The sequence below is a fragment of the Quercus lobata genome, chromosome 3 (genome assembly GCF_001633185.2).
Source record: "Quercus lobata isolate SW786 chromosome 3, ValleyOak3.0 Primary Assembly, whole genome shotgun sequence".
Classification (NCBI taxonomy): domain Eukaryota; kingdom Viridiplantae; phylum Streptophyta; class Magnoliopsida; order Fagales; family Fagaceae; genus Quercus; species Quercus lobata.
In genome coordinates, this window is record NC_044906.1 from 60,498,235 (window position 1) to 60,513,839 (window position 15,605).

At 33.0% G+C, this 15,605-nt stretch overlaps 1 protein-coding gene across 1 annotated transcript; it reads right to left on the minus strand.

Moving 5' to 3' along the window:
• Positions 1-7,410: 7,410 nt before the first annotated feature.
• Positions 7,411-8,535, minus strand: LOC115981194 (L10-interacting MYB domain-containing protein-like). Its single transcript, XM_031103360.1, has 4 exons — positions 8,194-8,535; positions 8,102-8,104; positions 7,544-8,002; positions 7,411-7,434 (listed from the first exon to the last, which is right to left on the minus strand). Exons 1-4 carry the CDS (start codon positions 8,533-8,535, stop codon positions 7,411-7,413), a joined length of 828 nt encoding a protein of 275 aa, XP_030959220.1.
• Positions 8,536-15,605: the final 7,070 nt, after the last annotated feature.

The window sequence follows — 15,605 nt, forward strand, 5'->3', positions numbered from 1 at the left end:
TCCCTAATCTTCCCTATCATGTTTTCTAATGAAATTATGCAAAACACAAGTAGCAACTATAATGTTTCTTTCGTGCTTAATGTAATAAGGTGGCATTTGCTTCAAAAAATTTCATTGATTCTTCCACACTCCAAAAGTTCACTCAATTGCACTTCTAAGTGATGAGTGAACATAATTAAACCTCTCTTCTATGTGATTCCCTCAACCAACTCGTTGAAAATCTGAAAGATGATACCTCTGTCCCTTATAAGCAAGGTTTTTAAACCTGGACCGGACTATACGGTCCGACTAGGTTAACCGTGAACCATTCATCAAAACGGTTTTTAAAGTAACAAAACTGGAAATATCAATTTTTCTGTGAACCTCTCGAACCGCAGTCGAACTGCCCAATTTTGAAAACTAGACATGGGTTTGGCGGTCTTCCAAGCCAAGATCTCTCACATGACATATCAAATCTGGTGATTTGCCAAGGAAAAAAGAAGAAAAAAAGAAGAAGGAAGAAATGTAGTCACTGACTCACTGTCCACCAGATCTAGTAAAGAAAAAGTGAGAGCCGGCAAAGAGAGAGAGAGATGAGCAGGTGAGAGACAGAGAGGATTTGTTTTGGACCTGGCCTTCAGCTCTGTTTGTTTGAGAATGTAGATCATGATTGAGAAATGAGGGAGAGAAAGAGATGAAGCCTTACTCTATTGGCAAAAGTAAACGGAGAAAGAAAAGAAAAAAAAAGAGGGTTTTGGTAAATCAATTGGCTTGGGAAATGTGAGTGGTGTTGGATGTTTTGAATTATTTACTTTAAACCTAAAAGCTATATCTCATGAGATCTCAATGACTCTTGAGTTGTTTTAACTTTTTTATTTTCTCTTCTTTTTATCTTGGGAAAACGTGAGTGGGGTGGGGTTGTTTTTTTTTCCTCTCTGAATGGAGGTTGGGTACTTGGGTGTTTAATTTTTCAATTAAATTTTTTAAATCATTTTTAGTTATATTAATTTATTATATTTTAGATATAATTTGTTAAAATATTTTAAATAGTTAAGAGAGTATCTACTAAATCTATGCAACAAATTCTAAGAAATATTATCTTTATCTTGAATTAAGATATATTTGAATCTCTATAAATATTGATTTCATCAATATTACATAATTTTACACATTTATTTTAATTATTTTTGTATTAAATAATTATTAAATTAATTATAATATCAGCACAGTTCGACCTTAAAAACCTTGAATCTCTCTCTATTCTGGTTCTTTGAACGTCCGGGTTTTAAAACCTTGCTTATAAGGTGGCAAATATCCTTTCCTTAAGGGGTATCCAACATCAACTAAATAATATTTTCCTAGTAAAAGAAAAAAAATGTAAGATGCACATAAATAATATACTTCATACATATTTAATATATAAAAATTTTATATACTTGGTGGTGGTTTTGGAAAGCTGACAGATTGTCGACGGATAACATCTAAGAAAATACGTGTATCATGTGCTGCACCCTCCCATCCAGCCATAACAAATGTGAAAAGTAAATCAAAATCGCATGTTGCCATCACATTAAAAAAGGTGTCACGCCCTTTCTATTATAATATGAAGCTTTCTTGTCGTCTCCAACAACAACTTGGATATTGTGAGAGACCGCGCCCCCGGCCCGTTTTCATTTGGAATGTTGGGCCAAACCTATGTGAATGGGCGGAGTCGTGTTATTGTCTCTCAAAATGGAAGTTCGACTAGTTATATTTTTCCCTTTAGATTAAGGGTTTTACAATGGAGTCGCCACTTATTTAATTATTGAACAAATAAGAAAACCATGAATGAAAAATTCCTCATTTTATTAATTTGAAATTGAATTTACATTGATCATAGGAAAATTGCATGGCTTTGGTCCTAGATACAATCTAAGATAAAGTACACGGCTTTATTTCCTAGTTACAATCTAAAAATAAAAAATTACATGGATAAGTATTTGATCTACTAACCCTTGATCTAAGCTCGGAGGCTATGTTACAAGATGGGAAGGTGTTAGGCACCCATCTTGCCCGGTGAAACCGGTCTTCTAGACTATGGTGGCCAACATTCATATCACATCATCCAATATGTCAATCAATTTGTATGTTGAATTTAATCTGTGTGCATGTGATAAACCCTAATTCAATTTATTAAGCATGGCATTTGGATTGAAAAAATGAACTCTAGTGAATGTGTGTGAATAGTGATAAACCTAGATTCAAGGATTGGAAAGAATTACTAAACAAACATGTTTTTCATATTTTTGATGTGGATTTAAGATTAAATCTAGTGATATGCATGAACATGTGATGAACAATTAAGAACATGTGAAGAACATATAAGAACAATTAAGAACATTCAAACATATTTAAGAGAATTATCATGCTTTAATCTTAAATTCTCATCATGACAATATAAGCAAACAGTTAGGGAAGGGGATTATACCTTCATGCAAGATCCATGTAATGGAGGAGGAGATTCTTGATGGAGGTCTTGAGGGTGGAGGAAAAGAAGAACTAGGAGAGGGAGAGTGAGTCTCACTCAATACCTTGAGTCTCAGGAAGACCAAGATATGACAAAACTACTCAACTTCACTAGAACTCAAGAGAAGAGAAGAGAGGGGGATTTTTTGTGTCTTGGAATGAAGGAGAGGGGGGTTTATATAGTAGTGGTGGAGGAAATATGAATGGAATGCCATTTAATGAGAGTTGACAAGGAATCATGAACCTAGACCTCCTTTTAGCCTTTAGGGAAATCTGGTGTATTAAATGGAAAGATTGGTGGGAGTGAGGAGCAAGTCAAAATTCGGTTTTCCCATAGCTGCTGTCACAGCCCATAGAGCCAACTTTAAAAAATCATATCTGCCTCAATTCTAATCGGAATTGTCTCATTCTTATGCTCAAATTGAAGCCCTGGATGTCTAGTTTCTGAGAAAAATAACCTCATTCACAGATTCCAAATATTCTGAGAGATATCAATGAAATGGTAAGCAGAGGTCATTTGTTAGAAAATGGTTTCAGCACAATTAACATTAATAGATCCCCAAATTAGCTCCCAATTAACATTAAATGACTCCAATCACTCCCATTTCAGACTTAATTGGCTCTAAATTTACTCTAATTAAAAGATAATTGCACAAATTACTCATTAAATAATTAATGTTTAACTATCTAGTTAATTAGGTGTATGCAACTCTACCATAAAATGTAGTCCTAACCATCAAATTATGGCACATCATCGATCTCAAATTGATTATATTTATAACCAATTGAAATCAATTGTTCATAATCACATATAGTCAGACTCAATTTGTAATAGTGCATCTCAGCCATTAAAACTTGATTTGATGATAACTTTCAATCTAATGGTCCGATTAGGGCTCATGACCAATCGATTTGATCGTTACAACATCAAGATCATTTTGATAAAATGAGATTAGGATCTAATGACCAGAATCAAGATGCATATTTCCAATGTGAAATTACCCTTTTACCCTCCATGTGAGGTTAAATACGGGTTGCAAAACAGGATGTCAACAGATATGTGTACCGTCAATGGCACCAATGCAGTCCTAAAATAGAATATAAATTTTAGATACTTAGGAAATAATCCTAACAAATATTAGAAACAAATTAGAATGTATGAAATGAATACTTGAAAGTGTGGCATGTACAATGGATTCTTCTGTATATGTCTTGGAACTACACTAAATGCAGGGTCAGAAGGCTTCAAGATATCCATTGACATTATGTTAAGGCGTTTCAGAACTCTATGAAAATGTCTATGTATAGTCTCACCAGAATGTTGGAATCTTTCTTGAACCATCCTATAACAAGCTCCATGTCCAAGTATCATTAAACATATACCTATCGACTCTTCAAGCCTAATATGCCTTGTGTGCTGAAGCCCATTTGTATGTTGTAAAACATTACACAATTGAAGGAAAACATGTGGCTTCATTCTAAACATTTCGTAACATTTCGTTTCATTACCCGTCAAACAATCTATCAACCACATATAGCCAGTTTGTTCAGAATCTCTACAAGGTTGTTTATCAATATATTTCATATAATATGTCACTGCAACATGACATCTAGCAACAACAAGATCATATAATTCCTCATCATCATATTCAACATTTTCCACATCATAAGAAAGATCTTCATCTCTATTACCAATATGATCATTGTAATCCATAGGAATACCACCTAAAATATTATAGCAATAAATTAGATAAATCACAATAAAGAAAATGAGTAAACATTTAAATGATAGGTACTGTAGTGTGACAGTGTGGATATTTGTAGATATTTGTAAATAGGCATTGTGACAATTGTAGGTTTGATATTGTAGATATTTCTAAGTAGGTGTAAGGGTGTGCACAGGTGGTGCGTATATTGCTGCATGGGTGTGCATGTGTAGGTGTGATAGGTGTGTGTGTAAGGGTGTGCAAGGGAGTGTGTGTGTGTGTGTGCACAGGTGGTGCGTGTGTGTGTGCATAGGTGGTGCATAGGGGAAAGAAATAAGGCAAAAGAAATTTTACAAGCTGAAAAACAGCCCAGCTTAAAATTTTTAATTTTTCCCTTGCATCAAATGAGGAGAAAGATTCACAATAGACAATATTAAGTGGGGATTCTAAAATTTATTTTCCCCAATTGGTAGCTAGATTCACAGTAGTTGGGGTCTCCCATTGCACCTAGAAGCTACTTGATTGCTTGTGACTGAATCTACCAAGCACTTTATCCCTCTATGGTTTGGTTTGCTGTCAAGCACACTATCCCTCCATGTTTGTCCAATTTCATAAATCAAGTAGTACATTGGGCCACATGGTAACTAAACCAAGATGCTTTTTTTTTTTTTCATAGTTGACCTGTTGCATGCAACCTACCAATGGAAATCAACCCCTAGTGGATCCAAAGAATGGATTATAATAATAATAATAATAATAATAATAATTAATATGCTAACTGGCCATCCACACAAATTTGACAGGCGAATGGATTGAGAGGCTCAATCAATAATCATATGCAATAGGGTGCTCTAGTCAAAATTATATTAGTCAATAAAATAATATTTTTATTAAAATTATTGTGGACTACCTGTGAGGATGGTAGCACAACCATTCAAGAAAAATACTAATCAATAAAGTTGGAAAAATGTCAGTTTCCTTTACAGAGCTACAAGTTTCTTGTTACTTAAAAAACAAAAAAAAAAAAAGTTTCTTGATGAGTAGCTGCAATAACACACATATGAGAGTATGAACCAGGTAATATGAAACATTGTTTCCAGAACACAATTAACAATGTGTCACCAAATATCAACATTTGGGAAACAACCTTTCTATTGTTGGATAAATACATGCGAAGTGGAAAATTAACGGATCTACTTCATTCGCAATTAATAACATGTGCTATGTAAGTTTCAGAATATAAAAACAAGAGAGTGTACCTTGGTGTGGTGAATTTCAAAACAAAGATTAGAAGTTCTTGAGAATACTTTCAATATTCACCCCAATTCCACTTGATGCCCAAGATGTGTGTCTCTCAATCAGTTGTATGTTCAATAGAGAATGAAGGAGTGTCTAACACTCACATACATACCAATTCATGTTATTACAAAATTCTATATGTTTCTCTCCATATAACCAATTATCTAATTGGGCTAACCTTTTGGGCTTTTACAATTGGGCTTTAGTATGTGGCTTGGAGTGGGACTAAAAGGGAACAAATAAGACACTAGCTCCAATGGGCCTTGGGCTTTTCTATCAACTCTTAACAAGTCCAAAGTTACCATTAATTATATTTAATACCACTATATAGATATAATTATACTCTAGACCTTATTAATAAATTATATCCGAAGACTTTATTGTACATGCAACCCCTTCATAAAATATTCATAGTAATACAAAGTCGTGAATAAAGACTGCCACTTTGTAAATCACTACATTTTAATTCTTGAGCACCCATTTTAATCCTTTTAAGTTATTCATCATATATTTATAAAATCCAATTTCATAAATATATACTTTAGTAATTTCTTACCAAAGTGGTTAGGCCCAACTCTTTGAATAACTAAATTCATTAAACTTATTTCAAGATAATATTTTATATCTCCGTTAAGAGACTATGAATTCCATCTTGAGAATATATATATGTTCCATCAACACTAAATGTGCTGCCCAACATACTAAGGTTTTGACTGTTACTTTAGATCTCACTCCTGATATATCAAAACAACCTACACTTCATGACAGGTCTATTATTCTCTCAGGATTAAGAGTTTATGTAAATATAAGTCGTGAGATTTAGCGGCCCAGTTCAATATGTCTTAACTCTTAAAACATATCTATATATCAACTAGAAGTCTCTACTTCCATGATCAAGACAAATCATCTTAGTCAATATGTTATAGTCTTCGTAGATGAATGCTCAATTTCATCATCGACTACGAACTACTATTTTGAGTTTTCAAAGAACTTGTGACTTATATCTTCTGTGACTAAATCACATACTATGCATCTCATGGACTATATGATAATGTTCGAATATTCATGTTACCATTATTTCAGATAATAATAAAACAACTTTATTAATCATAACATTAAGTCATACATAATGTCATACATAGCATCATACAATGGGATTTAAGGGCACTAATCCTAACATCTATAACAACATAGGTAGTGATGCAGCAGAACCAAAACAATATCAACCAAACAAATAGCATCAAAATTTACATGTAAAGTGATTCAATGTCACATGACTGAAAGTAGCTAAGGAAGCCTTTTTTATAAGTAGGGAAAGCTTAATATCTTCAAAAGTTTCCAACCTTTGAAGTAGTCCTAACATCTTAGTCTTTTATTTGCAGGTATAAGGAAGCCTTTTTCAGTCATGGTGCTGCAGCTCACAGAACCTCAGTGTAAAAAGCCAGAGGGTGCATCACCAGCTGCTACACCAGTGCAACTCAACTTGCCTTACAGTGCAGCAGCTAGTGCACCAGGTGATGCAGCATCAACTGTCACACTAGTGTAGCATAGCATGCCACCCAGTGCAGCAGCTTGTGCATCAAAGCTGCCCAGACATGCATTGGACCAAGCCAGACAAGAAAATAAGTTTGCCAGATAATACAAGAACAAGTGAAACTCAGATTGAAGCTTCAAGTAGAAGTCCAGAGATCTTGCCCTGTGTTTTAGAGTATATATATATATATATATATAGTTGTACAGCTATTGAATCAATCAATGAAATCATAATTTTCAGCTTTCATCAAAATCAATTTCTCATACTCAGTTCAGCTTGGAAGGTATTCAGTTCCTCAGATGCCTTGGCAATTAATAAAACAATAAAATATTAAAAACATCTCTCTCTTCCATAAAATATTATTCAAAGTATAAAACATAAAACACCCTAAGTGCCAAAGTAGTGACCTCCCTAACAACCACATCATTCAAATGATAAAACAATAAAACATTAAACATCTCTCTTCCATAAAACAAAAAACACCCTAAATGCCAAAGTAGTGCCCTCCTAACAATCTTACCTCCTCTTGCAGAAACTTAAGTTGTAAATATGATTCTTCCATCACGACAAACATCTCTCTCTTCTCTCGTTTCTGAAAAACACATGCTGCCATGAGGTAGAGTTTGGAACCCTTCTCAATGCCATCTAAGGTGCACGCGCGTTCCATGACATTATGAATAGTACTACTTGGCTCCACTAAAAAAGCTGAGTTCCTTAACTCCACAACATCATAGATATGACTAAGCTGGTGTGTCAACTGTAATGCCATTCCTCCTTTCTTCCCTTTGCTCTGTGTGGATGATGGTAAAACTCCCTTCTTTCCTTTCTTTTGTGTTGGGTTAGGTGGTTGTGTGAGGTTAGGAGTCTCATCTTCATGAACGTCATCGTCATCATTTGGAGAAGATGAGTCAGCAGAAGTATCACCTAACCCCTCCTTAGGTGTCTTAAGATCATTAGGTAACACACCTGAAGTGGGGGCCTATGCTAAATCTCCTGTGGCCATAATGTCCTTAAACATAATGTCTAATAAGTCAACATTCTCCAAACCTTTCTCTCAAAATTTTGTAGCTTCAAGAACCTCCTACAATTTTGAATATTTTCATTAATAACTCAAATAGTATGGTTTATCTACTAATACAAAATATGTACAATGGGTTATACAAAACATACCATTAGTTTCCTGTCCCACCACTCATTAGTTGTAGCTATTGTTCCTTTGGCTGCATCCCATCCCAATCCAGTTTCACTTCCCTTCAACTTATTCCAAAGTACCCAATCTTTCTTCAAACTATCCCATTTATGCTTATACTTCGCCCTAGGATATCCCTTTCCAGTTTTCTTTTCAAAAGTTGCTATAATATTTGTCCAACCCTTTTTACTAAAGTGGGTATTAGATTGATTGGATCGATTACCCTTAAATACCTCATCCACACAAGCTTCGCAAAAGATAGTTGTTACTCTTGATGGCCATTGAGCTCTAACATTTGAGCTATTTTGGGATGGCTTACCCATCTAAAAAAAAACATAAGTTTGTTAATATTAATGTTCAGCCAAATATAGCAAGTTCTACAACCAAACCCATGAGAAAATTGAATAGTAGGAGTAAGTTTCCTAGGTAAGTTCTATAGCCACAAAGAATCAAACAGTTTCAATATTAGAAATCACATCAAGTTCTTCTTCTACTCCCAAGTCTTTGTAATATGCATGAATAGTTCAGGCTTAGTTTGAATTCAATCTTTCCAAGAATGACTTGTGACATATTGCATGCATCATCATGTTCTACTCCCAATTTTTAGCAGTTGATTTGTTCTGCTGTTCTGCATAATAATATGTTTTTCTTGGCTCTTGTTTTATTTGGCTATTGTATGGTTTGACTAGCACAATCTTGATACCTTATATCACTATGGCCACATAATTAAGGAAGGACAAACAAAATACAAGGCCATTATCCCATGCATTTCAAAAAGGATGAAAAGTTATGGCAGAAATTCCATGGCATCAAAGTTACTTAATGGAGACATTATTTCACATTGTACAACAACAAAAACATGGAGGGCTATCTGTGAGAAAGAGAGAGCTCTTACCACCAGTAGCAACAATAACGAATCTCTAAATTCTAATATTTTGAGTTCAAATAGTGTAAACCAACATGTCAAAAGCCCAAATCTATATCATAAATTCAAATATGGGTAATGGAGAATAGTTACCTGGAATTACGATGAAGAACGACGACAAACAGAGCAAAGCAAAAACAAAGAAGAGAGCTAATCCTTGTGAAACTAATGAGTTTAGAGGCAGAGGATTGAGGATATATATATGGTGAAGCCCAAATCTATATCATAAATTCAAAGATGGGTAATGGAGAATAGTTACCTAGAATTGCGATGAAGAACGACGACAAACGAAGCAAAGAAAAAACAAAGAAGTGAGTCAATCCTTATGAAACTGATGCGTTGAGACAGAGGACTAAGGATATATATATGGTGAAGGGAGAGGATTGGAGACGCAACGGTAAAGGGAGAGGACTAGAGGCTATTTTTGGATTTTACCAAAAAACATTGGCGGAATCACGATTTGCAAATCGTGCGATATCGAAATCGCAATGGGAAATTGTCTTTCCTGAAATGTGAAAATCTACTGATTCAAAAACGCAATCCCACAAATTTTGCCCAGCCAAACATATCTTGATTTTTGCGATTTGATAAACGAGCGTTTAGCTCTCTTAATACGCCTAAACAAACGGGCTCATTGTCATTCTTTAATTTGCAACCATCTATGTATGTTAGTTGAGGTTGGCTGAACTGTCCGTAAATCCTCAAATAATTATTCATTAGTGACAAACAAATTGTGATAATAAGAACAATAATTGATGGTGACTTTGCTTTTTTCAAGTTTTAAAATATGTCTTTTTCTTGGCACATTATTTAATTGCAGCTTCATGGTAAAACAATAAACCAAACATAAGAATAATCAACACATACACATCGTAAGAGCATTCACATCAGTTGGTTGGATAATATAAAGTTATCATCAAAGAATATCTACAAGGCTGTCATAGCAATAGAAATTTCACAAACTATAAACAAAAAAATTAACCAAAAGATATTAAGATGATACTACTAAAAACCTGTCAACTTAATAGCAATCACATTCATTGTTTTATTATTGAAAATTCACCCACTAGAAACCATAAAATTACAACAACAAAATACATTTTCTTCAATTGTCTACCATTAAAATAAAAGTTTAAAGTAGCTAACCCTGGTAATTATGCAGATAGGGTGAAATATTGACTAAAATCTATGAAATAATCAACTTTGTATAAAGAACATTACACTTTCAGATTTCAAAGTTCCACAATTTCAATCCCTCTTTAGAAATAGTAGAACAGGTAGGAGGGAAAACAAAAACTGAAAATTAAATTGAATTTTGTAATTGCTATTTTTCCTCCAATTTTCTTCTTCTTTGATGCATTTTTTTTAGTAGCATTGTTTCACTTGCGAAGCATTTGAATAAGCATGCTATCATCATCGTCTCATTTTCCATCTTTAGCATGTTTATAAGCTATAAATAGAGAATTGCTGTGAGGATCAACATGATGTTTTCTTTCATAGTAGTTAATTTTCTCAAAAGCTAAACAAACAAAAATATATATATATATTTTTTTAAATCAAGCTAAATTATATTATTTTCAAGTTTGCACAGCCCAAATCTTGCAAACAGGAAATGGTAATTCTCTGTCTTTCTAACATTTTTTTTCAGCATTCAAGAAGCCCCAAAGGAAATTGGGAAAAAAAAAAATTGTTAACTAATTGAAAATGTAAAGACTCACAGATTGAAAATCTTAAAAAATCAATACTTGCAAAGAAAATGAAACATGCCCATTAAACCAATATGCTCAAATTCCATATCCAATTTTGAAAGGCTTCCACGGGGAACATTCTCCCCTCCCAAGTCAAAGATTAACTTATGATTGAATAGAAGTTTTGCAATTATATATTACAAATCAAAACCAAATCTTACACGAATACCCACAGCAAAACTGCTTCTAACCTAATACGTACCTTAATTACAAAAAAAAATTCATATTATTTAAAATAAATAAATCTAACCCAAATACCTAAAACAAAACCAATCCAATCAAAATACCTATGATATTTATCACCTAAGAGATTAGTAGTTTATAAAAGAGATGAGATGATTGCATATGGTATTACAGTTTTACCACGTACTAAACACCCAACACATATCTCCATTTATAAATCTAATTACATACACCATAGGCAGATACCAAAAACTAATTTAATCTGGATCTAATTCAAATACTCAAAACAAAATTTATTTTAAACCCAATACCATAATTAAAACCAAATCTAACTCAAATATCTAATCTAAAACAATCCAACCAAGTGCATTTGAAGATGCTGATTCAGCATTAGCTAACTTTTTTTTTTCTTTCGAATTCCAATGTACCTCTAACATTTATATACTGCACAAAGTAAATGTATCTTAGAAGCTTGATAAGGAACTAAAAAAGAAAATCATAAATGCATATAAACCACAAAGTTTGATCATAATCTATGTTTTGTTTAAGTTACCTCAGGACATAAATTTTCTCAACCTCATTAATTTTAGACATATATTCTCCTTAGTCTATCCATTCAATAGATGGTTAATTCAATTTCACAACTCCTACTAAAACATACTAACTAACAAAATAAAAAATAAAAAATTCATATTTAAGTCTAAAATTATATGCATTTTATTATGCATAACATACATGCCAACCAAAAAACTTGACTGGCATTTAAATCATCATTGATCCAAATATATTGCATACGGTATTACAAACCTTTTAAAGCCTTTTGAACATTTCTGTAAGCTTTCTATAAATCTTGAAGATAGAAAAACTACTAAGAATTGCAGTTATTGTCCCAAAAAAATGCACCTAAGACTTTTCTTTTGCCAACAAATTTCTATGTACAAAATATAAATGTCTACACTAAGCCAGGAAGTCTCAGATGTCTTCCATCACAGCTGTTATTTGCCAAGGCAGAGCCCCTTTCTTAGAAATATCTCCCCACCAATCTTTTTTTTTTTTTGGTAGAACTGATTGTATATAGTAGAGATAAACTATATGGTTGTTACTTCTAAGTTACCTACCATAGAAATACAAAGAGCAGTACAACCTCAACAACCATTATGATTTTAATCAACAATATTGTACACTAACACATCAGGCATAAACTGCCAATATGATTGGTTAGTAATAGGAAAAGAAGAAAACCTAAGAGCTCATAAATTTAGCAAAGTAAACATACATACATCATGATTAACGCTTTGCATGAGATTCTATGTGTTTTTTGAAGAACAAAATTGTTTTTGAAGGTTGGTTTATTTCACTTAATGTAATAGTAAAATATGAAAGAGGGTGAATGGTTAATTGTTCAGATAATGATGCTAATAAAGTGCAGGTGTTTTGCTAAAAGAAATAAAATTGACTGGCATTGTTTTTGAGTGCAAGGACAGAATGGGGATAATGTATGTAAAAAGAAAAGCTACAGAAACAGAATTGATATTTCTAATTGAATTCGCCTTTGCTTATATCTCTGCAAGTTCTTTTACAGTCTTAGATACAAATTTCTCAGTCGATTTGTCAAACGAAATGAATGTTGTTGAATCAATTTTACTTTCTACTTGGACATGTATCCTATACCTGTTTCAGTTGCAAAGTTGTTAGTATAATGTATATTTATACTATGTGTGCTTTTGTAAATTTACAAATAGTTTTTCTCGTTTACCTTTGATATCTTTGTCTCTAAGTTCCACTCTAAGTTCTTTATTTAAGATATTGATTTTCCATTATGCAGGGCAAGTTCTCCATCCTGTACTTCACGTGGTCTCCTTGGTATAATCTGTGTAACATTAATGTTCATTGTGGTGTTCAACCTATGCATCACCATTTGACATGTTTTTCTATTAGTTTGTTGAATATTTAATTTTCTTATATTAAAAAAAGAAAAAGAAAAAGGAAATAGCATGGCAGTAGTTACTTCCATTATAATTTAACCCTCCAAAATTTTATCAAGATTTTTCCAAAATGCATTTTATTCACATGTTGCAAGGTCAAAACCGAAATAAAAGAGACTACTACACATTGATGGGTGACTATAAGACCGATTTCTTAATGCAATCATAAGTAACAGGTTGGAAATTAAGGATCGTTTGTCAATAGATCAAGTAATTCACAACCACAACAGCTGAGCCACACACCTCATCATTTTTCTCTTTTATGCTAAAATTTTCTCAAAATTAGTACTCTTCTTCTTACTACTAAATCTAAGATCTCTTACTAAAAAACTTCAGGATCAATATAGCACAACTGGAAATATGAAACAAAAACAGAATATCATGCCTACTATCAAATTGTAGTACATTGTCAAATTGTAGTAAGATCAAGCACCAAAGTTTACTAAAGACATATAACCCCTCTATTTAGGATAATTTTCATTACATAAGATTAAAGGTGGATTATAATATTCAAAATATTACCTACAGCCATCAAAAACTCATACTTTAAGAAATGATAATATGTATTTGTACAATGATAATCTATTCTTCATGGTTAGGATTAATTGCATTTTGTCAAGTGGAATGTTCAACAACAATTGCTGCTCTACTATTCGTTTTCTCTTCACATTTAAGTGCCAAAAGGAACTTTAAAAAAAAAACACATGGGAATATAGACATTATCCGTCACCAACAACTTTATTATACCCCTATTTTGTCCTCTATGGTCAACACTTATAAGAGGCATTAAAAAAACTCAAAAAATCTTCATGCTGGTCATGCCAATATATGCACTAAAAATATGAAATAAAATAACATTTTAAAATAAGTTTGGAGAAACAATTAACAGAAATAATAGAAGTCCTATAAACAAATAGAAAGAAGTACAAAGTGTGCCATATAAGAAAGGTGAAAAAGAATTAAAAGTTGAAAACTGTGTTAATGACAGATTGTTGTAGACAATAAAGGCTGTCCTGTAAAGAAGATTAGCCAGCCACATTGGGTATACCAATCATGTTGTAATTGCATCCTTTGTTGGTAACAATTCTGATTCTCTCAGGTCTCATTGCCTCCCTACTCTTTGCTCTCTAGATAGATTGAAATATAAATAATACAAACAGAAACAATAGACACCATAGGTTAAAATTCAATCATAACTCTAAAACAAAGAAAGAACTGATGAGGTATCCAAAAAAAAAAAACTTGAGGAACATTAGTAGGTCCATGCCAATTAAAAATAATTGATGTCCACACCGTTATAATTCCTCACAATCCAGGGGCTCCAACAAAAGGCAAACACAAACAGAGAAACCAAGATTTTGAATCAAGAATTTAACAAAAAACCAAAGGCACGAATTTATGGGAAAAAAAAAATTCTAACCCAATTACTGTAGCCAAATCCAAATCTAATTGAAATACATAAATCCAAACCTATCCAACCAAATGACTAAACATAAAATCAAGTTATGGCATAATTTAAAAACGAATAAACAAAAACCTTTACCTGTAGTGGTTCTGGCTACATGACAGATTCTCTACTTGTCTTCACAACTTACTGAAATTTCATGGTATTTAAATACCAGAAGTAATCCACAATTAGAAAAGTATACTAACAAATGTAATTGAAATTTGTGACCAAAAAAAAAAAAAACTTTAGAACTTGATGCATTTCCTTTTATTATTATACTTTTAGATTTCATAATTTAAACCCATTAAAATAAAACATCAAAAACAACAAAATCAAGACTTAAAAGCTATGAAGCACGGGTGCGTTTCGGGACAGAGACTTGGCAATTTTTGAAAAAGTAAGGTGCGGGTGTGGCGGGACTCGGTGATTAAAAAATTATTAAAAATATTTTTATTTATATTTTCTATATATTTTTACTATTAAAATATTCTTAAAAAACACATTACTATGCTTGATTCACAAAACAAAGAAAGAAGGCAAGAAACACATTACTATGCCTTTGAGGTGAGAATTTTGGCTATTCTGGCTAGATTCAAGGCCAATTTTGGCCTGTTTCGGTTGTATCGACCATTTCAATCGCCAGCCGATACGACCTGATATGGCTCGATTATGGCCGAATCAGCCCGGTTCAGCATGAATCGAAGCCGATTCGGCACGAATCAAACCGCGTCAGCACGAATCTGAGGAAAAAAAAAAGTGACACCGACATGCGGGCAACCGCGCTGGGCCGCGTTAGACTCAAGTATGGCACCCTCCTAGCCGCGTCCGTGCTTTTTAGCTTAAAAGTCTCTTTTAAAAAAATATATAGTGAAAGTTATTCTATCAGATTTCAAAATCCCACAATTTCACTCCCCTTAAAAAAACAGAACAGGTAAAAGGCCAATAAAACTCTGGTAGGATTTTCATATTGTGAGTGTTTTCCCTGATTTTAACAAATAGAGAAGGAAATGGTTATGAATCCAAATTCCTATATTAACAGCAAACCATAATCGAAGAGAATATAAGGAAAAGAAATTAATACCTTTGTTTTGATTAAATTAGAGAC